Below are 21,183 nucleotides of genomic sequence, written 5' to 3' on the forward strand. Positions count from 1 at the left end.
AGGGATAATAGAATAATCCCCTTACCTGGGTCTCTCCCTACTTATATCTAAGCACAAGGCTTTGTAATACTGCAAATATCTATCAGTGTTAGTGTGGTATTGTGTGATAATTCATATATTTTGCCACTTCTGATAAGTGGTGGGACTGAAACAGGGCAGCTCTTTGCCATTGAAAATTTCTCATTTTATGTTTTCAGGCAACCCATGGAGAGGAAGCCAAGCCCACTGAGAGATAGCCAGGAGACTGTTTTGAATAGTAGACACCCACCTTCCCCCAAGGCAAAAGAAGTACTCTCCCAGAGCTCAACATCTAACGCAGCAAACCGTAAATCCTCATTTCGGAGCCCACAAGGCCGTGTGTCTCAACAGAGCAGCTTGGCGAGTAGCACTGTTTCTCAGCACCACCCTCATAAGGCTTTCCCACAAGCTAAAACTCTGCATCCAGAGGTAAATCTGATAAATACAAGTCTCACACTTAGATCACCCTGAGAGGCAGAACCAGGGGCAACTGAGCCTACCGTCTAATATCCTAGCCAAGGGTAACTGGAGATCTGGAAACCCGACCAGTCTGAGGGGGAATCGTGAAGATTAAAGCTTTGCGTTTGATTCCCCTAATGTCTGGTGAGTTGCAGTCATGTAATCAGGAATTCTCTTTTTCAGGAGCGCATTGTGTCCCCAGAGACGGACAGTGGGTTTGTGGGCTCAGAGAGCAGCAGGGTATCTCCACTCACACAGAGCCCAGAGCATCGAACACCTCCTACCAGGTACCTCTGAACATTCTCCCCCTCTTTCTACTTTTTGTTCCACTTTGTTCTCTTCTTTTTTTTCCTTTGTTTCACTGTGCTTTTCCTTTTCTACCCATCTACTCTGTCAACCTTTAGATTTCTGTTGATTTAGTTCATCCTCCTTTCCTCTGTGTTTTATCTTGTTCTCCCTATCCAAGTCTATCCTTTTTTTTCCTCTTTTCCTTTCTTCCTCTATTTTCTTTCTTTTCCCTCTCTGATGTCGGTGATTAGGATGCAAAACTATATACACGTCTCCCTCCGTATTTGTGGTTTCAGCAATTGCGGTTTCATTTATTCACGGTTTTTAGCTTGCTGGCTCCTCCCCCCCCCAAATTGCATCAGCTTGCAATAGAGAAAATCGCCAATTCCCAGCACTTTCTTCACTGTGTTTTGCCTCTCCTTCAGGAACAGGCCAGGTATCCCACCATGTTATTCGCGGTTTCAACATATTCACGATGGTTTTTAATAGAAACAATGAATAACATATGAAAAAGTTATTCGCGGTTTTTCTGTATTCGCGGGTCTGTTAATCCCCTATCACAGCGAATATGGAGGGAGAAGTGTATGAGACTTTCTTCTTTTTCAGAATACCAAATGCAGCAGACAGATCGGTTATGGTATCCGCCAATTCACCACGCCATTTGTCAATGAGGCTAGATGTTCAATCAAGAGGATCTGCAAATGAACCAGTTAAAACATCAGTTGTAGTCAGGAGCGCCCATCCAAGGGGCAGTACCCAGAGGCACATCGTGACACAGGATGCTAGTCCCCTAGGCAATTCATTCCAAACCAGTTCTCCTTCCCGCTGGACAAACAGTGTTACAGGAAGTGAGATGGGACATAATACAGAGAGCAGTAAGTACTGGTTGTGGCGGGGGCGGGGGTGGGGGTGGTAGCGGGAGCATAAGAGGCAGGAAAAACTAGGGGAGATCTGAGCTGGAGCTGGCTTGGGCGTTCTTGTACTCGGCATTGTTCAGTAGATGATTCCAGAATGCAGCAATAGGATCTTAGAACTGGGTGAATGGATGAACAAAGTCCAGGCTATCCTAAAATGTAGAGTTGAACCTTGCCTAGCTAGGTGCTGAAGTGAATAGAAGTGAAACCTAGATGCTGACCACCTGCGGGATTACAGAAGGGGAGGGGGGAAGGGGAAATGCTGGCCATGATAGAGAGAGGGACTAGAGAAGTAAAGAGAAGGTGCTGAACTACAAGTAGGGCCCAATACCATTGTCATAGTTAAAATACCATTTTACCGCAGAAATGGGCTTTTTAGAATTTGTCCACCTTTGTGAAAGCATGTACATAGCTCATCAACATAAGCACCTTTACTTATATACTTCAGAGGAGGTCTCAAGATGGGGTTAATCTTAGAGGAAAATAATTCAAGAAAAAGCAGATGCAATTTTCTTTAATTGATAAATCTTTATTCAAAAAAGAGAAAACAATGCAGCAAATTCAAAAACATATGTCAAACACGTGAAATACCTCTTCTTGAGGCAACAATCAAAGCTTTGATATCTGGTACCCCTTGCAAATAAAAAAGCCACCCCCGAGAGACTTCTGGCCATTTATATTTCCTGTCCAAGGCTAACCAGGTGTATTCAGTGGTACTTGGACAGTGCCCAAGTTGAAACTGGCTGTTTTGGAAGCATTTGAGCAGTTAAGTACCAATGTTCAGTACTTAACTGGCCAAGATAGCCACATAAATAGTCAGTCCTATGTTTATGCATTTCATCATAGCTGGTTAAGAGCTGAATATTGTTCTTTACTATCTATGTTTCCTCCACCCCTGTATATCTAGAAATTCAACACTGGAACCCAGACATGGCCCAGCATTGAATTTCTGGGGATAAGGTGGGTGGCAATCGGCAAAACCCTACCACCGGCGGCTGAATATTGGACCCACAGATTATACATATAAGCACTGGTGTTTAGCACATCTACACATAGAGGTGCTGCTATGTTGGTGCTTTTACACACAATCTCAATGTTTGGTGGAACATCTAAATATTTGGTGGCTGAAAGTTTTCCTTATTGTGCTGCATTCTACTTGCTACATCTCACACAGACTCTGAGGAGGAAGAGCGGAGCACTACCAGTGTCTATGAACCCCTTCCTGGCAGCAGGAGATCTCTGAGCGCATCCTGGACCTCTTCGCCTCCACCACAGAGGAGACTAAATGTCCAGGCCGATGTCCTGTGCTCCCGCAAAGCTCGAGAGTAAGTCCGCACGCAGTCATACGATGTTTCCTTTCTCCTCCCATTTTTCATGATGTCTAGGTATTGGTGCTGTTAGAGAAATGGGCGGAGAAATGGCAGATGAAGTTTAATGTGGAAAAGTGCATTTAGGCAGAAAGAACACGAATATAGAATGTCAGGTGTGACTCTGGGTAAAAGAAAACAGGAAAAGGACCTGGGTGTACTGATAGATAGGACACTGAAACCGTCAGCACAATGCGTGGTGGCGGCAATGAAAGTGAATAGAATATTAGGCATGATAAAGAAGGGAATCACAAATAGAGCAGAGAAAGTTATAATGCCGCTATATAGAGCAATGATTAGACCACACTTGGAATACTGTGTCCAACATTGGTCTCCCAACCTAAGGAAGAATAAAAAACTGCTGGAGAGGGTGCAGAGACGAGCAACGAAGCTAGTAAAAGGTATGGAGAACTTGGAATATGAGGAACGACTTAAGAGACTGGGATTGTTCTCCCTTGAAAAGAGGAGACTGCGAGGGGATATGATCGAAATAATAAAAGGAATCGATAAAATAGAGCAGGAAAAACAATTATTTGCAATGTCCAATGTGACACGGACAAGAGGACATGGACTGAAGCTAAGGGCGGACAAGTCCAGGACAAATATCAGGAAGTTCTGCTTCATGCAATGAGTGGTGGACACCTGGAATGTTCTCCCAGAGAAGGTTATTGCGGAATCCACCGTTCTAGGATTCAAAAGCAAACTAGATGCACATTAGAGAATGACACGGTGACAAAATTCATCACCGTTCCCGTCCCCACAGATAACTGCGGTAAATCATCTTCATGTCATTCTTTAAGGAGAGAGGGAAGAATCAGAGTATGAATGGCCATAAACATTGACCCTCAAGCTTTGCTTTGAAGAATGCTGGTGTAGAAGGACTGAGGTTGAAATAGACACTAAAAAATGACATAGGATTATTTCCCGCGGTTATCCGCAGGGACAGGAACGGTAATGAATTTTGTCACTGTGTCATTCTCTAATGCACATCTCCTTATGAGAGGCATAGAGGGGTATGGGTGACTGAATTTACGCCAGGTGTACACCTGGCAGGGCCTCTGCGCGTGCGGATCACCGGACTTGATGGACCAAGTCTGATCCGGTGATGGCAGTTCTTATGTTATGTTCTTATGGGCTCTTCTTAGTCTCTCTAGTTTTTATAGTATGTGTTTGAAAATGAAAGGTTTGAGCTTACTGTAATATGACCTCTTGTTCTCAGTGTAAGCAGGTGACCTCTGTTGAACAACTTGAACCATTCACAAGCCAGCAGGTTCAACGAGATGCATTCAGAACTGGCAATGAAAATATTATTTACTGTCACCTTAGTATTTTTGCAGGCACATGTTTTAGTATGACCACTTTATGCATTTATGGAGGGGAAATTTCAAAAGCCAGCTACCTGGGTAAAAGGGATTTATACAAATTGCCAACCCTGTATGATTGTGTATATGTATGTTTGTATATTTATTTATATCTTTTATTTATGGTATTTATTTATAAAATCTTGTGCTCCTAAGTCTAACCGCAATCATTCAAGGTACTTTTCTACCACTTAAAACATAGTTTACCCATCAAACAAAATAAAGCATGGAAACATAGTTAAAATGCTAAACTCTAGAGAAGCTTGTTAAACCCTACAGATGTGACCATTGAATCTGGTAAATGCTTCAAACTGCAGCCTGCGAAAATCAGTCCTTAGCTATCAGTGCCTCATTCCCAGGGGAACAGGTACATTTTGAACTCCCTAAAAGCAAATAAATTATTTTCTGCTCATAAATCCTATGGAATCTTGTTTCCATAATTTGAGCACAGCAGCAAAGAGAGCCCCAATTCTCCTTTTTGCCTTCTTGTTCATATACACCAGTGATTACTTAATAGATGCCTCTGTGAAGAATGTAGGCATTTTCTTGGTGTGTACTTCGGTGGGTGTTTCATCAGTATGCCGCACTTTCTTCAATGTAATCGCCATTTATTCAGTTTGGGCTTGTTCCCCAACTGCTATCCAATAAAGTTTGGATAGTGACATTTGTGCACAGTCCCTCTTTTAGCCTCCGTCATGATCTGTGCAGCAGTATTTTGCGTTAATTGCAATCTACAAAGTGTGACTAAGTGGTTAGAGCTACAGTCTCCTCACCCTGAGGTTGAGGGTTCAAACCCCGCACTGCTTTTTGTGACCCAGCCAGCCACTTAATCCTCCACTGCCCCAGGTTCATTAGATAGATTGTGAGCCCACCAGGACAGATAGGGACAATGCTTGAAGTACCTGTATATTAATCACTTTGAGTGTGGTTGTAAAACTACAAAAAGGCAGTATACAGGTCCCAATCCCTTTCCCCTTAACTCAGTAGCACAGCTGTACAACCAATTTTGGTTGTATATGGAATTTGCTATCTCCACCTCCCCCCCCTGTGTTTTACCTTTAATGCTTGTCTTCGTTTATAGCAGGAGTGTCCAACCTTTTGGCTTCACTGGGCCGCACTGGCTGGAAAAAATGTTTCTGGGGCCGCACAAACGTGCAAAAGCTGCAGCAAGACACATGAGGGAGCCGGCAAGATGGTACACACCCGGGGGCAGTAGAGGAAAACACTGCATCACCCTCGACCAGGGCCACACAAAATACTTCACGGGGCCGCATGTGGCCCTCGGGCCACAGGTTGGACACCCCTGATTTATAGGTACTCCAGCAGCAGTAACAACAAACTCATGCTGCCTGTAGCCAACTCTGGAGCCTTCCGTCTGCTGCTTTCCACCCTGCCGAAACAGAAAGTTTTGTCAGAGGGGGCAGGATATGGCAGAGGACAACGTCTAGGGTTGACTGAAGGCAGTGTGACTGAATCGCTGCTGCTGTGTTAAGGTAGGCCAAAGGACGGAAGGAGATGCCAGACCACGGGGCCACCAGAAGTTGTGGGATCCATTTTATCCTCCTAACACCAACCCTGATAAGGGTGCATTGCTACTGGGTGGGCCTCTGCCCCTATAATGCAATAGTCCAGAGCACTCATTAGAAACCATACTGGGACAGATCGAAGGTCCATCAAGCCCAGTATACTGTTTCCAACAGTGGCCAACCCAGGTCACAGATACCTGGCAAGATGCAATAGCACATCCGAAGCTCCAAGTCTATAATGGTGTCTGTGCACACAGGTTCTATTTTAGCATACAGATATAAACTCATATTTGTGCACACAAAGATAGGTATGTTTACTTATGCCAGGACAATGACAGGTGTAACAGTGTGCCTATGCAGTACATGCCACACACATAACTCAGTGGTGTAGCTACAGGTGGTCTTGGGTAGGCCCAAACCCACCCAAGACAATTCAGCAATGGCTGCCTTTCTCCCCTCTCTCCCACACCTGGATCTGGCATTTGCCTCCACTCAAAACTCAAGAAAGCCTCAAAAATCAGAGGAGGTTGAGACGAATAGTTGATAAGAGAAACCTGCTCTTAGATTCCCAACTCTCAAAACACACTCGTCAATTAATGAAGAAATTAATAATAAATCATGAATTTTCAATAAACGATACTTGTGACGAGATATTTGGTGAAAAAAATCAGTTCTGGGGGAAACTTCTTTTTATGTAATAACAAATCTTAAAGTCTCCACCAAGGTTTATCCCACAACAATACATGTGCATGCGAAGGCCCACCGTAGGAGTGACCCAAAAACTTCATATATATTCACCAACAAGTATCTATCTTTTCTACCAACTAAAGTGCAGTGAGAGTGGGAAACTTTAAATATTAAATATAACTTAGGCCCTACTCAAAATAGGCCATAAAAATCCATAATAACTATAATATTAAAAAGATAGCAAAACTGCTTATCAGTAGAAGCATGCAGTCCTCCGTCTTATTCAGGGGTGCTGCGGCTGATTACCCAACAGAGACCCCGTTTTGTGTCCTTCCTCAGGGGCAAACTCAGAAGCACAGCCCTCTAATGCTGCCAGTTTTTCTTGCTCCTAATTGTCATGGCGTGTGCATGAGTTAAGTCATTTTAAATTTTTATGCCAGGACCGCTACCCACCAACCCACAGGCTGGCAACATACCCCTCTCTCTAAACCTCCCCCTTCCTGAACCTCATCGTCTTTGTAGGCAGGAGCAACGATGCATATTCTCTTCCTGTGCTGACCCCACAGAGTTCCATCTGCCACGCCCCACCCTCGCTGATGTCACTTCCTGTTTTCTCTCTGGCGGGACGCAGCAGAGGGAAGCCTGTGGGGTCAGCACAAGTAGTGGATGCACATTGCCATCACCGCCACACAGGAACATACGGGGGAGGGGGGGCAGTTGCCAGGCTGCATGCGGGAGAAGGTTGTGGAAATGCCAGATCCAGGTGCAGAAGGAGAGGGAGCAAGATACAGGATAAATTATGTGGTGGTGGGGTAGTTTGGAAAGGCCCACCAAAATAACAGGTCTAGCTATGCTACTGGGGTAACTTAGGTTGTTCTATAATTTATATGCTTAAATGGGAGATTCACCCATGTACCACCCACACGTACATATGTGATCCTCTTGACAAAAAAGTAGTGAATATAGTCGGCTGACAATGGGTGATTCTGGGGAAGATCCTTGAAAAAGCCATGGGCCAGATCGTGCGGAAAACCCTTCTGAGATAAGTGCATTTTATAAAAAGTTTATAAATTTATTTATGAAGGAAAGTTAAAATTAAATTTAAAACTCAAATAAGACTAGGACCGATGACGAGAGAACACGTAAAGCTCTACCGCTATGAGCTTGTGTGAGTGGTGTTGCTGAGGTCCGTGAGGATATTGGACTTGTGGATTTATTTTTTTAAATACCTTTACAAAATAATGCACATGCACGTGTAAAAGCCAATTATCTTGGCACTTATGCAGTTATAAAATTACCTTTATTACCTTTGCATGACGCATGTACTGTATCTCTACCTGTGATCGTGTAGAGAGGCCTTTGTGTGCTGGGGTTTGACCAGGGGAGGCAACAACATGAGTAGCTTTTCATTTTCAAAGCTACATATGTTTCTAGAAGTCTAGGCCCCTTCATTTTATTTCAGAAAGCTCTGAAAACTTTCTTGTTTACTAAAAACTTTGGAAACTAAGTCATTCTAGATTACATTCGTCTTCTCTGTTTGTGTACTGTACTTACATTATTATAAACCAAGTCGAGCACCTTTTTGGCTGAAGACCAGGTTTATAAAATTAAGTTTTAGTTTAGTTTTAACCAAGTAAAGTATTTGCAGAAAAAATGCAGACCCCATATCCCCGCAAGTATTTTTTTGCAGGACATTTTTCAAGAGAAAGCTCACTCAAATGTGCCCTTTGAGAACGGATGCAAAATCTACGCCTAAAAATACCTGCCTGCACAGTTTTGAAAATTGCCCTATTATCCCAGAATTATTCTCTTTATGCACTGAGACATAGGGCTCCTTTTACAAAGGTGCGCTAGCGTTTTTAACGCACGCACCGGATTAGCGCGCACTAGCTGAAAATCTACCACCTGTCCAAAAGGTGGCGGTAGCGGCTAGCACGCGCTGCAATTTAGCGCGCGCTATTCCGTGCGTTAAGACCCAAGCGCAGCTTTGTAAAAGGATCCCATAATCCTCAACTTCTGAATAATGCAGTCTTTCCCTGAACGTTGGAGGCACAGGTCCCATCACTCATGACATTTTTATTGACGTGAAATTATATTTACTGTCGGGTAAATGTACTCACAGTTTGCAGCCCTGCTGGGATTTCAGAATACGGGGCTGCGATTATATTACAGGTTCTTGTGGGTTGTTTTTTTTAACCTATGAAACTGTTTCCATTGCAGAAAGCAATCGTATAACTTTCTAGCCTTCTATTGTGCAAAGCAGTTTGGGAAGGATTTTGCCTGAGGCGATTACTGAAGCATGAGGGCGTCCTTTCCTGCCAAGTCTTCCAAACGCTCTTGCGCAATCCTTAGCAAACATGACTGTGAGGCCAGTTGCTAGGAAGCTTGACTGTGCTGGAGTCAGCCAGATTACTGCTTCACAGGGGAGGGAAGTCAAGCAGGTTAAAGGCTGTGCTAAAAAGGTCTCATCTCTCACACCGTGGCTCTGCTGGACATAACTTTCCAGGCTTACTGTGCCCTTTCCATTTGAATGGGACTCTGGCTGTCTAGGGCAAACTGGATGGACCATGCAGTTCTTTATTTGCTAAAGCAAGAGCAAAGTGGAAATGTCCAATCAGAATGGTGCACAAAAAAGTGTCTTTCAACTCATCTGATAAATCCAATGATCTTTATTCATCCAAACCAATTCAAACATCCAAAGCAACTCAATGACTCGACATGATCATGTTTCGGCCATCCGGCCTGCATCAAATGGTCTTTAAAATAACAAGTGGACTAAAGTAAAATGTTCATGCCATTGCTTCGAATCTATAGAATGGCTGAGTTGTTTTGCAGTGCTATAGATTTGGAGCAATGGCATGAACATTTTACTTTAGTCCACTTGTTCTTTTAAAGACCATTTGATACCCAAAGACTCCTAAGACTCCTGATGCAGGCCGGATGGCCGAAACATGATCATGTCGAGTCATTGAGTTGCTTTGGATGTTTGAATTGGTTTGGATGAATAAAGATCATTGGATTTATCAGATGAGTTGAAAGACACTTTTTTGTGCACCATTCTGATTGGACATTTCCACTTTGCTCTTGCTTGTTCGATTTTTGTGGAATTGGTTCCCCTGTTTTATTGTGTGTGTGTTCTTTATTTGCTGGCATGTTGCCGTGTTCAGGAACTGGTTGGCATCGGTTATACCCGACATGCTGGTGGCAGTTTCTAGAAATCTAATGGACTCGTTTCTATACCAGAGCTAATGACTTAAAAGAGCTGCTAGGCCTGGGAAGGAGGGCACCCCACTGATGAACTGCAGAATGCATGGAGGAAGGGATCATTTACAGCTGCTGTGGAGACCCTCTGGCCATAGCTGTGAAAGAGTCCCAACCTTTCCTGGCCTTTGCTGACCTGATTCCATGAGTACCAGAATGTAGGAAAAACTAGAGAAGTTAAAACTCTGACCCTAATGTCCCTCATTCTGTATGCTGAACTGTGAGGTTTGACATATTAACATATTAGATGACAGCAGGTAAAAATGACTGTTGGGATGCCTGGTGAGTGATTGTTGTGACTTGGGACTGGCTGTGTGAGGTTTGCCTGAGGTTTGTCTGGGGGTTTTCTATTACTCAAAATGTCAGTTGTGTTGGGCATCCAATCATGGGGACTTTGTACTTTGTCTCATTGTTACCATGTTCTTTCGCTTGTTGAATTACTTGGTTGTTTTGCCTTGCTTTTATCTTGTATGTTCCTTTGCAATTGCTAATAAAGACATTCAAAAAGAAAAAGGCCTGTACAGTCCATCCAGTCTGCCTAACAAGATGTTCTCATAATTTGTGATGCGATACTAAGGGCTCCTTTTACAAAGGTGCGTTAGGGTCTTAATGCGCGGAATAGCGTGCGCTAAAATGCCGTGTGCGCTAGCCGCTACCGCCTCCTTTTAAGCAGGTGGTAATTTTTCATCTAGCGCATGCACTAAAATCACTAGCGCACCTTAGTAAAAGAGCCTTATATATGCTTACTTGATTTGTCCTTGCCATTTTTAGGGCACAGATTGTAGAATCTTCCTGGCACTGGCCTATCTATTCAGCCACAATCGGGGCACAGACCATAGAAGTGTGCCCAGCACTGGCTTTTCTTCTTAATTACTACACTTCTCCCTCCGGATTCGCGGGGGATAGGGGCAGAGTCGGACCGCGAATGGTGAAATACCGCAAATATCTTCTGGTCCGGCTCTGACCCACCCCCGCCTCCCTCCTGCCTTCCCCCCGGCATTCCGGCCTTACCTGGTGGTCTAGCGGGCTTTCGGGGCAGGAGCGATCTTCCTACGCTCCTGCCTCATGCAGATCGCCAATAGGAAATAGCTCTCGAGACTACGACGGGAACTCCCCAAAGCCATTTCCTATTGGCGATCTACACGGGGCAGTAGTGTAGGAAGATCGCTCCTGTCCCGAAAGCCCGCTAATGCCAGGTAATGCTGGGACACCGGGGGGAAGGCTAAACTGTGAAGGTTTTATCTTTTTTTCCCCCTCCCCCCAAAAATCGCAAATATGTGAAATTGCGATTGCCAAAACCGCGAATGGGGAGGGGGAAGTGTAGTGTTGCCATCTAATCACAGCTAAGCTTCTTTGATTCCATGCCTTCCATACAAGATTCCTTTATGGTCATCCCATGCATTTTTTAATTCTCTTACCGTTTTCATCTCCACCATCTCCTGCGGGAGAGCATTTCAGGCATCTACCACCCTCTCCGTGAAAAAGTACTTCCTGATGTTATTCCTGGGTCAGCCCCCCCTGCAATCTAGATTCATGTCCTCTAGTTCTACCACCTTCCCTCCATATTAATGCCTCTCAAATATTTGAATGTCTGTTTCATATCACCTCTGTTGATATGATACAAACATTCAAACACTGGTCTTGCAATGCACATGTTAAGGCGTGTTTTCAGACCATTGACCTGACTGGACGGAAAACCATTAAACCTAAAATATACTTCCTACTTAGTTAGGAAACTCCTTAAGTAAAAAAAACTGGAGTAGTTTTTGTGCTTGATTAAATACTGTTAACCATGATCAATTTCTTCTTCTGTTTTTGATTCCATTCTAAGCCATGTTAAAAATATCAGGCTCAATTTTTCAAAGGATTTGTGCTTTTTTTTCTTTTGAGAGTCATGCTCCTCAGTTGGCTGCTTCAAAAATTTACTAAGACTGAATGTCTAAATTTATGCTAAGAATTTCACTAAACTCAATTGAGGAACATAGAAACAGGTAAAAACCAAGTGCACTAGTCATCTACATAGGACAGCAGAATTTGCAGAATAGAGGCATACACAAAAACCTTCCCCCTTCTAAACCTGCTATTGATGCTTCCACAACCTTCCCCTTCACTGCCCAAAGCTTAAAGAAGATTGAGTGCCTATGCTCAAACACTGCTTTTGCCTTTCAGAGCAGCTGGAGTGAGACATGGCAGTGCTTTGGCATGAGCCTGTGCTTACCGGGCCTGCACAGTGCTGTCAAGCTTTGGACCGGATGAGCCTAGGAGAAGGCAGGGGGACGGTGTCAGTTTCAGCCTAGAAGAGAAAGGAAAGCGTAAAGAGATACTGGGCACAGGGTAGGTATAGGGAAGGTGAAAAGAGATGTTGACCATTTGGGATTAGAGAGGTGTCACGGAGATGCTAGCCACATGGAGGAGGGGGAGGGAAAATGATGACCATGGTAGGGAAAGAAAATAGAGAAGGAAAGGGAAGATGCTGAACTACGTGGGTGGGGCCTTAAACCATCCCAGGGGTTGAGGGATGTCTAGGGAGTCTGATACCCTTGGGCCAGCTCTGGTTGCAATAAGTGCAAATTTAGGATGAGTGAAAAAGGAGCATAGAGTATGATGGCAGAGAGCAGGGTTAGGAGGGTGAATCTCTTCCTAAAGACAGTCCAATAAATAGAAATACTTACTTAAATATTTTCAAAAGTAGTAGCATTCTTTTGGTGAGAAAATGTACCTGCAGGAAAAGGAACTCCAAGAGTGTGCAGGTGCCTTTTGCCTTTTCAAAGCAGAGGCAGTGGAATGGGGTAGACCACTGGGGCCCTTATCCAGCCAATATTTTGTCTGAGTTTGAAAGGGAGGAGAGATTGGCTTGCTTGATTCTCCAGCCAAAAGGTATTCTGCAGCCCCTGTTTCAAAGAGTGCGTACCTCCACTAGGACAACTGATGTGGTCTGTGGCTAAAAGAACCCAGGGGCTTTGCAGCTGTGCAGACAGTATGAAACTTGGCATCTAAATGTTGTGGAAAATAAATACAAATTTTGATTTCAGTTATAAGCTTTGTGCAGTTTCTTGACTCCTAGTGAGTGCTCAGGTGCATGGAGACTCCTGGACACTTCAAGTCTCACTATGATTTCTCTGTATCCTTTGCTCCTTCTAAACAGCCAAGCTATCCAGGCCCTACAGAGTGAGGTGAAGCGACTCCGACGGAGACTAGAGGAGAGTCTGTATAGGCCCAAAAGTGAGCTGCCAGAGCCTTCTGTGATCATGGGACAGGCAGAAGGGGATTCACTGTCACCTGGGCAGTCTGTGCTCTTTGGGTAGGTAAAAGGAAATGCATTAACCTTTCCTTATAGGGAAGATATGTTCATGCTCTCTCTTTGTGCTTTAGTTTACAAGCCTTGTGTTTAGCCTCACCTTTTCTATCCTGCCTTTATCCCTTCCAGATCCAATCTTTGAGTGCCAAAATCCAGTTGGTTTTTTTCAGGATTTCCACAATGAATACAGTATTCTGTTATGTCCACTCAGGAGTCTGTACGTATAGTAATCAATCCGTTGCCACGAACTGGACTTACAGACGTGTGAATACTTACAGCTTTGAGCACCTTCCTTATGGAAGCAGAGCCCAGAGTCCCCTTTCAGTTTTTCTTTCTGCAAATGTTTGGCTCTCTCAAGTGAGGGTGGTGGTATGCTGAAATATGCTCAGGACCACAAGGTGGACATGATTTTCAAAAAGCAGTTTGAAGCTTTTGCTCTGGAGATAAAAGCTGCTGCAGCTGCTTCGTTTTTCTGCTCGGGTATGCCACATCAGACTGCGACGGTAGCCCTCTGTGGAGGAAAATACCTGCCCCTAGCTTGTGCTGGAGGGGGTAGATTATGTGGCAGATGTCTTATACAACCTTTACAAGGTCATGAGCAAGGTGTTGGCTTACGCTGTCTCTGTTCACAGAATGCTCTGGATCAGACAGTTGGGCAACTCAACTTCCAAGGTGACCTTGAGCAGGCTGTTCTTTAAAAGACAGATGCTTTTTCAAGGGCCTTGATGACCTTATGGCCAGTGTGGTAGATTACTGCCCTAAGTCTCTGTGGGAAAGTGGACTTCGCTGAACAATAGATGGGAGTAGGAGCTATTTTCATCCCTCCCATTGTTCTGGGCAGTTCTAAACCCTCACTCCAAGAAGCTCCAATGATTCCAGGTTGGCGGCTGCGCCTACACATATTGGGGGCCGGATATCAGCGTTTGGGGGGGAGAGTAGGAGAAAATTTCCTCAGACCAATGGGTGTTGGTTATCCTCCAAGTGGGCCACAATTTCTTTTTTTTTATTTTTTTATTTTTTTTTTTTAACTTTTTATTTATAGAATTTTCATTCTTTCAATACATGAATCACATATTATAAAATGTATAATAAAATATATATGTATGTACAAATTCATATCATAGATATTCATCCCTTTCCCCTATTAATTGTTTTTCCATTTTTCTTTCATATTAATATCTATATTTCCCACCCTAACCCTATATTACTATTATCAATGTGTTAAGATATCTGATCTCTAGAATAATTAGTCAATGGATCCCATATTTTCTTAAAATTTTTAATATTTCCTTGTTGTAAAGCCAAAATTTTCTCCATTTTGTAAATGTGACATACCGAGTTCCACCAGAATGTATAATTTAGTTTGGTAAAATCTTTCCAATTTTGTGTGATTTGCTGCATGGCAACTCCTGTCAATATTAAAAGTAATTTATTATTATTTGCTGATATTGGACTCTGTGTTCTCATTGCAGTACCGAATAATATGGTATCATATGAGAGTCCTACGTGATTTTCTAGTAATATATTTATTTGGGGCCAAATTAAATTCCAAAAAGCTTTTATACAGGGACAAAAAAAAATTAAATGATCCAATGTCCCTACTTCTATTTTACAATGCCAACATCTATTAGATCTAGTATTATCTATCTTTTGCAAGCGCGTCGGGGTCCATAACACTCTATGTAATAAAAATAACCATGTTTGACTCATAGATGCTGACTTTGTTAATCTTAATCTCCAGGACCAGAATTTTGGCCATTGAGATGCAGAAATTGTCTGTCCAATCTCAATGCTCCAAATATCCCTAAGTCCAGTTTTCTTTTTTTTATTTAGAAATCCATTTATTAATTTATACCATTTTGCGGCTTGGTGACCCAAGAAATCCGTCTGGAAACATAAAACTTGCAAACTATATTGAGTATTGAGAATTTTCCATTCAGGGAACCCTACCTGAATGGCTTGCTTCAATTGCATCCATTTAAAAAATTGTGTTTTATTTAGTCTAAATTTATTTTGCAATTGTGAAAAACTAAGCAAGGAACCTTCTGATATGACGTCATTTAATGTTCTTATTCCTGCAGTTATCCATTGTTTCCAGACGATTTTAAATCCGCCAATTCTGATCCTGGAGTTTACCCATATTGATTGATTTAGGGATTTAGCAATTGGTTCTGGTGTCAGATTATTTATGTATCTTAATGTTTTCCAAGTATCTAATAAGATTCTGTGTTCTTTGTATCTTATAGGCATTGATATAGAAATTAAGTGTTCTGGATTTAAAGGGAACAGGAGCCGCCATTCTAAATACAGCCAATCTGGTACATTTTCTAAGAGATCTGGGAGGATCCAATACATACCCTGTCTTAAAATATAGGCTTGATGATACCTATAAAAATTTGGAAAATTTACCCCCCCTTCCATAATTGGTCTTTGTAATGATACTAAAGCGATTCTTGGTCTTTTCCCACACCAAACAAATTTTGTAAGAATATTGTTAAGTTTTTTATAAAATGACCCCTGAAAAAATATTGGAATCATACTCATTTGGTAACAAACCACAGGCAATATCATCATTTTAATTGTTTGAATTCTTCCCCACCAAGAAAGATGTAATGGATTCCATTGCTCACACATTTCTGTTATTTTTTTCAATAAAAGTTTTTCATTCTCTTTGACTGTGTCTTCAATTGTATTTTTGATCATAATTCCTAAGTATTTTATTCCATCCTCTTTCCAAATAAATGAATATGGATCAAATAATCCTTTGGTACAATGAACATTAATTGGGAGGATTTCAGATTTATTCCAATTAATTTTATATCCAGAAAATGTACCGTATTTTTCTATTAAATTAAGCATACATGGAATAGTAATTTCCGGTTCTCTTAAATATAATAATATATCATCTGCATATGCAGATAATTTAAATTCAAAACTGGTAAATGAGATTCCCTTTATTTCCCTAGTTTTTTTTATTGCAATTAATAAAGGTTCTAGGACAACATCAAAAAGTAATGGAGACAAAGGGCATCCTTGTCTAACTCCCCTATGCAAGTTGAATTTAGTTGATAAATTATTGTTAATATATAATCTTGCTCCAGGAGAGCTATACAATGTCTGAATCATTTTAATAAAACCGGATCCTATACCAAACCAATGTAAAGCTTGATATATAAAATTCCATTCCACTCTATCAAAAGCTTTTTCTGCATCTAAAGAAATTAAAAAAACTGGATCATTTATATTTTTTGCTAAATTTAATGAGTGGAATGCAAGTCTAGTATTGTCTGATGAATGTCTTTTAGCAATAAATCCTGTTTGATGTACATCAATAATGAAAGGAAGAGCTTTTGCCAATCTTAATGCTAATACTTTAGCCATTAATTTATTATCCACATTTAATAATGAAATAGGCCTGTAATTTGAAACCAGAGTAGGATCTTTGTTTGGTTTTGGTAAGACTATAATTATCGATTCTGCCATAGTACCAGATATATTTTCATTCTTTATTTGATATTGAAACAAATTTAACAGATATGGTAATATGATATTTTGGAATGATTTATAAAATTCAACAGTATAACCATCTCCACCTGGAGCGGATCCAACTCTAAGAGACTTCAATGCTGTTTCTATTTCTTTTAAAGATATAGGTTCTTCTAAACTTCCTTTTATATGATCCGGAATATTCGGTCCAATAAAAGAATTTAAGAAAGTTAATCCGTCTTGTTCTTTATTTTTATAAGAATTAGAAGTGTATAATTCCTTGTAAAAATCAAGAAATTGTGTTATAATATCTTTTGTGTTGGTATGTGTGTTACCTTGTATATCTTTAATTGCAATAATCTTAGATTTTCTTTTCTTTGCTTTAAGAAAATTTGCTAATAATTTTCCTGCTTTATTTGAATTGCCATAATATTGTACTTGTTTATTGAAAATATCTTTCCTCACAATTTGAGAAGAAATCTCATTATATTTAACTTTTACTTTTAACAACTCTTGTAATGTATTGTTTTCCCATTTTGTAATTAATTTATTTTCTAAAATTTTTATTTGTTTTTCCATATCTTCATATTGTTTTTTAAGTTGTTTTTTAATAAAAGCTGAATATGAAATTATATTTCCTCTCATTGTTGCTTTAAAAGCATCCCATAAAATTTCTATATTAATGTCATCAGAAGTATTAAATTGAAAGAATTCTTGCATTTTTGCTTTAAGATCTTCTAAGAATTTCGAGTCTGCTAATAAATCATTATTAAATCTCCATATTGTATTAAATTGATCATTATTGTAATTCTGAAGGTTAATCCACACACCAGCATGGTCTGAAATTATAATGGGATCAATTACTGCTTTTGATACATGCTGCGCTATGTTATTATTTACAAATATATAATCAATTCTTGAAAAAGATTTATGGACTTGAGAACAAAAAGAATATTCCCGATCATTAAAATGAAGGATACGCCATATATCTATTAAATTACAAGATTGTATTAAATTATCTAGTCCTAAAGATTTTATGATTTTACTTGGTTTTTTGTCTATAATTGGATCCATTACAGCATTGAAATCTCCAGCTACTACTAAGTTAGAAGTAGCCAGTGGTAGTAATATCTGTTGAATTTGATTGAAAAACTCCTTTTGATTTGAATTAGGAGCATAAAGATTAAATAAATCAAGGGTTGTACTTCCCAAATCCATTTTAATATGTACCCATCTTCCTGAAGGATCAAAATTTATTAATTTAAAGTTTGCAGTGCATTTCTTATTTATCAGGATCGCTACCCCAGCCTTTTTTCCTAAAGCAGGTGAATAGAAACATTTTGATATCCAACCCCCTGTTAACTTCCTAGATTCATTATCTGAGAGATGAGTCTCTTGTATAAAGTATATATCGGCGTTTTGCTTATGGAGAAATCCTAATAATTTGTTTCTTTTGATAGGATGATTTAAACCATTGACATTAATTGTATATATTTTAATATCCATTTAAAATTTTAGAACTATTTTGATTTAAATGTAATATAAGTTTTACGATCAGATATCCATACATTGTAACAATATAATTTCCCATTCCCATTTCCCCTCTCCTCCCATCCCACCCTCCCTCCCCCCTAATTAATAGCAGTGCACACTTGGCAACACACATATTAGATCGGTATCAAAAAACACTCCCTGAAAGTCCAAATCTGTTAAGATTCACAAATAAGTCATATATATTATAGTAGTTTTAAAGATAATTAATATTTTCCTTGACATTTCATATTTCTATAAATCCGGTTGAGATTTTATGTTAATATAGACTTTAAATTAATTTATTATTCTATTATTCAATACACTCTTATTTTAATCTAAATCTAATAAATCATATAATATAGATTATATTTTAAGTTCCCTTCTATGGTTCCTGTATATCAAATTATATGTTCCATTACTATTTTTGACCTTAATTTAAATCTTATGTAAATATATTTAATTTTATAAATTTAAAAATATCACATTGTATAATCATATTATACTTATATATATTAAAATGAAATAATCTTTCATTATATCAAACCCAATCATATACTGTTTTCTATAATATTAATCTTTAAAAACATGAAAAGATTAAAAGATATATAAGGTATAGGTTAAGTATGCGACAAAAAAATAAAATAAAATTATATTCCAGAGCTCCCCCCCTTCAAACGCAGAAGTCTCTTTTATTCTTATATCGTGCTCTTTATTTACTAATATTTAATGTTCAGTACTTCCTTCTTCGTAGAAAATCATTCCTTCTTCTTTCACCGCCTCTTTGTATTTTTATATCCAGTTCAATATTCTTATCACATTTTGTTGTATTCCAGGTGATTTCTATTTTTCTTCGTCGTTCAATTTTAAGATATAAGTTGGTCTTTGTTTCTGTTCCATTCATATTTTATTTTAATAGTTTGTTATACAGCGAAGTAATTCTTTAATATCCATTCGAGAAATAACATCTCCTATTTATAATTCCTCTTTCCGGTTTCGTGAAGTCTTCTTATTCGCAGATTCTTTCGCATTGATGTCTGGGATTTGTAGTATTTGTAGTATTAAAGAATAGTAAAGATGTTGAAATACTGATTATCTTTTCAATTTGCTTGAGGGGTTAAATTAGTCACATGCATATAGTTCAAATAGTCTTACTGCTATTTTAAAGGAAGGAAGCTCCATCCTACAATCAATTCGCATACAGTTTTTCCTAATATTAAAAATTATAATTGAGATCAATAGAATTCAGCTGATGCCTTAACTGTTTCATTCCATTATGGAATACTTAGCCAGGCCATATCATTAGCATAAAGAACGTTGAAGTGTAATTTTGAATAAGGTTAAAAACATTCTAAATCGTTGCTATGGGTAAACAATATTATTTTAATAAGTGTATATCATAAAATAAAATAAAAGTTTTTCCAGTTAAAATAATATAACATATAATAAAGAGAAATTAAGGTGACATTGGTAATTCTTGGCTTTGTATAAATTTTTGTAGCTCTTCTGCATTGTCAAAAGTTAAAGTTTTATCTGCAATAGTTACTTTCATATTAGCCGGGTATACTATACCAAACTTTGCTCCCATTTCTCTTAGTTGTGGTCTCAAGTCCAGGAGCTTTTTTCTTTTGATCGCCGTACTTTTTGCAAAGTCTGGAACAAAATGAATGCGGGCATCTTGAAATTGTAATCCTTTATTTTGTTTTGCAAGTTGAAAAATTTCTATAACCTGCTGGTGGCGCAACAGTTTAAAGATCAGTGGCCTCGGTCCTTGATACCTTCCTGATCTTTTTGTAGGCACTCTATGTGCTCTTTCAATCTCTATGGGGTACTTGGTTTTTAGAGGAAGTAGTTTAGGTAGTAAATTTTCTATAAATGCCACCGGATTTCCTTTCTCTGCTCCTTCCGGGAGACCAATCAGACGAATATTACTCCTTCTTTCACGATTCGATTGATCCTCCAGCTCTTTAGTAAGCAAATCAATTTTCTTTTTTTCATTTATGTTGTTAGAAATTTCTTTTTCAGCTGTTATTAATCTTTCTTCCATGTCATTGCACTTTAACTCCATTAAATCCATTTTTTTATTTAACGTGGATACATCTTCAGTTAAATTGTTAACTTTTTTAGTAAGAAGTAAAAGCATTTCTTTGATTTCTTTCAATTCTTTCATTACTTCTGGATCTCCTGTTTTTGATCCTGTTTCTTGTTCAGGCTTTGCTCTCTTGCTGCTTCCCGAGACCGCAAAATCATTTTTATTTTGTTTTCCTGAAGCCATCGCGTTTTTTTCTTTATTTATCATTAAATAATTCTTAAATCTCCACTTTTAGTAACTTTTTTTTTTTCTTTCAAGGACTTTTTTCAGGGAGCTCTTCTGTTAGCCGACCTTCCTCATGCGTGTCCAAGCCACGCCCCCCGGGCCACAATTTCAAGTTTTATTGCCCTCCTCTGGATTTGTTCCTCAACTCTCCGGCTGGATGATCGGAAAAGGAGGCCAAAATAAGGGCCACGCTTCAAAGACTTCTGGACATTTGGGATATAGAACCTGTCCCTAATGTCAGCTCGGGCTCAGGCAGATACTCCAGATACTTCATCATGCCCAAAAAAGGCACAAAGGACTGGAGATCCATCTTGGATCTGAAGGCTTTGAATGCTTTTCTGAAGGTCTTCAATTTCCACATGGAAGTAGCCCAGTCAATCATTGCGGCTGTGGCTTCTGGAGAATTTCTGGCCTCCCTAGTACTCACAGAGGCTTATCTGCATATACCCATCTTTCTGGGCCACAGAAAATATTTGAGATTTCACATACTTCAGCATTTTAAGTTTGCAGCCCTTCCATTCAGATTGGTGACAACCTCTGTACTTTCACCAAGATTATGGTAGTAGTTGGGCTTATCTCCGGAAGATGAGGATCCAGGTACATCCCCACCTGGATGATTGGCTGATCAGAGCTCCATCCAGGTAGGTGTGCAAGATAGCAGTGCAACAAGT

At 39.7% G+C, this 21,183-nt stretch overlaps 1 protein-coding gene across 4 annotated transcripts in view; it reads left to right on the forward strand.

Annotated features, from left to right (window-relative positions):
* The window catches only part of AKNA (AT-hook transcription factor), a 193,256-nt gene that overhangs the window by 130,812 nt on the left and 41,261 nt on the right, over positions 1–21,183 (forward strand). For 3 of the 4 annotated variants that reach the window (XM_033960078.1, XM_033960080.1, XM_033960079.1), the window contains exons 12-16: positions 198–447; positions 661–764; positions 1,372–1,640; positions 2,854–3,004; positions 13,027–13,182. In XM_033960078.1, the coding sequence (XP_033815969.1) occupies positions 198–447; positions 661–764; positions 1,372–1,640; positions 2,854–3,004; positions 13,027–13,182 (930 nt within the window). Of the gene's footprint in view, positions 1–197; positions 448–660; positions 765–1,371; positions 1,641–2,853; positions 3,005–13,026; positions 13,183–13,308; positions 14,092–21,183 lie in introns of those variants that run through there. The other variant, XM_033960081.1, reaches the window with a different exon arrangement.

The sequence above is a fragment of the Geotrypetes seraphini genome, chromosome 10, assembly GCF_902459505.1.
Source record: "Geotrypetes seraphini chromosome 10, aGeoSer1.1, whole genome shotgun sequence".
Lineage (NCBI taxonomy): Eukaryota > Metazoa > Chordata > Amphibia > Gymnophiona > Dermophiidae > Geotrypetes > Geotrypetes seraphini.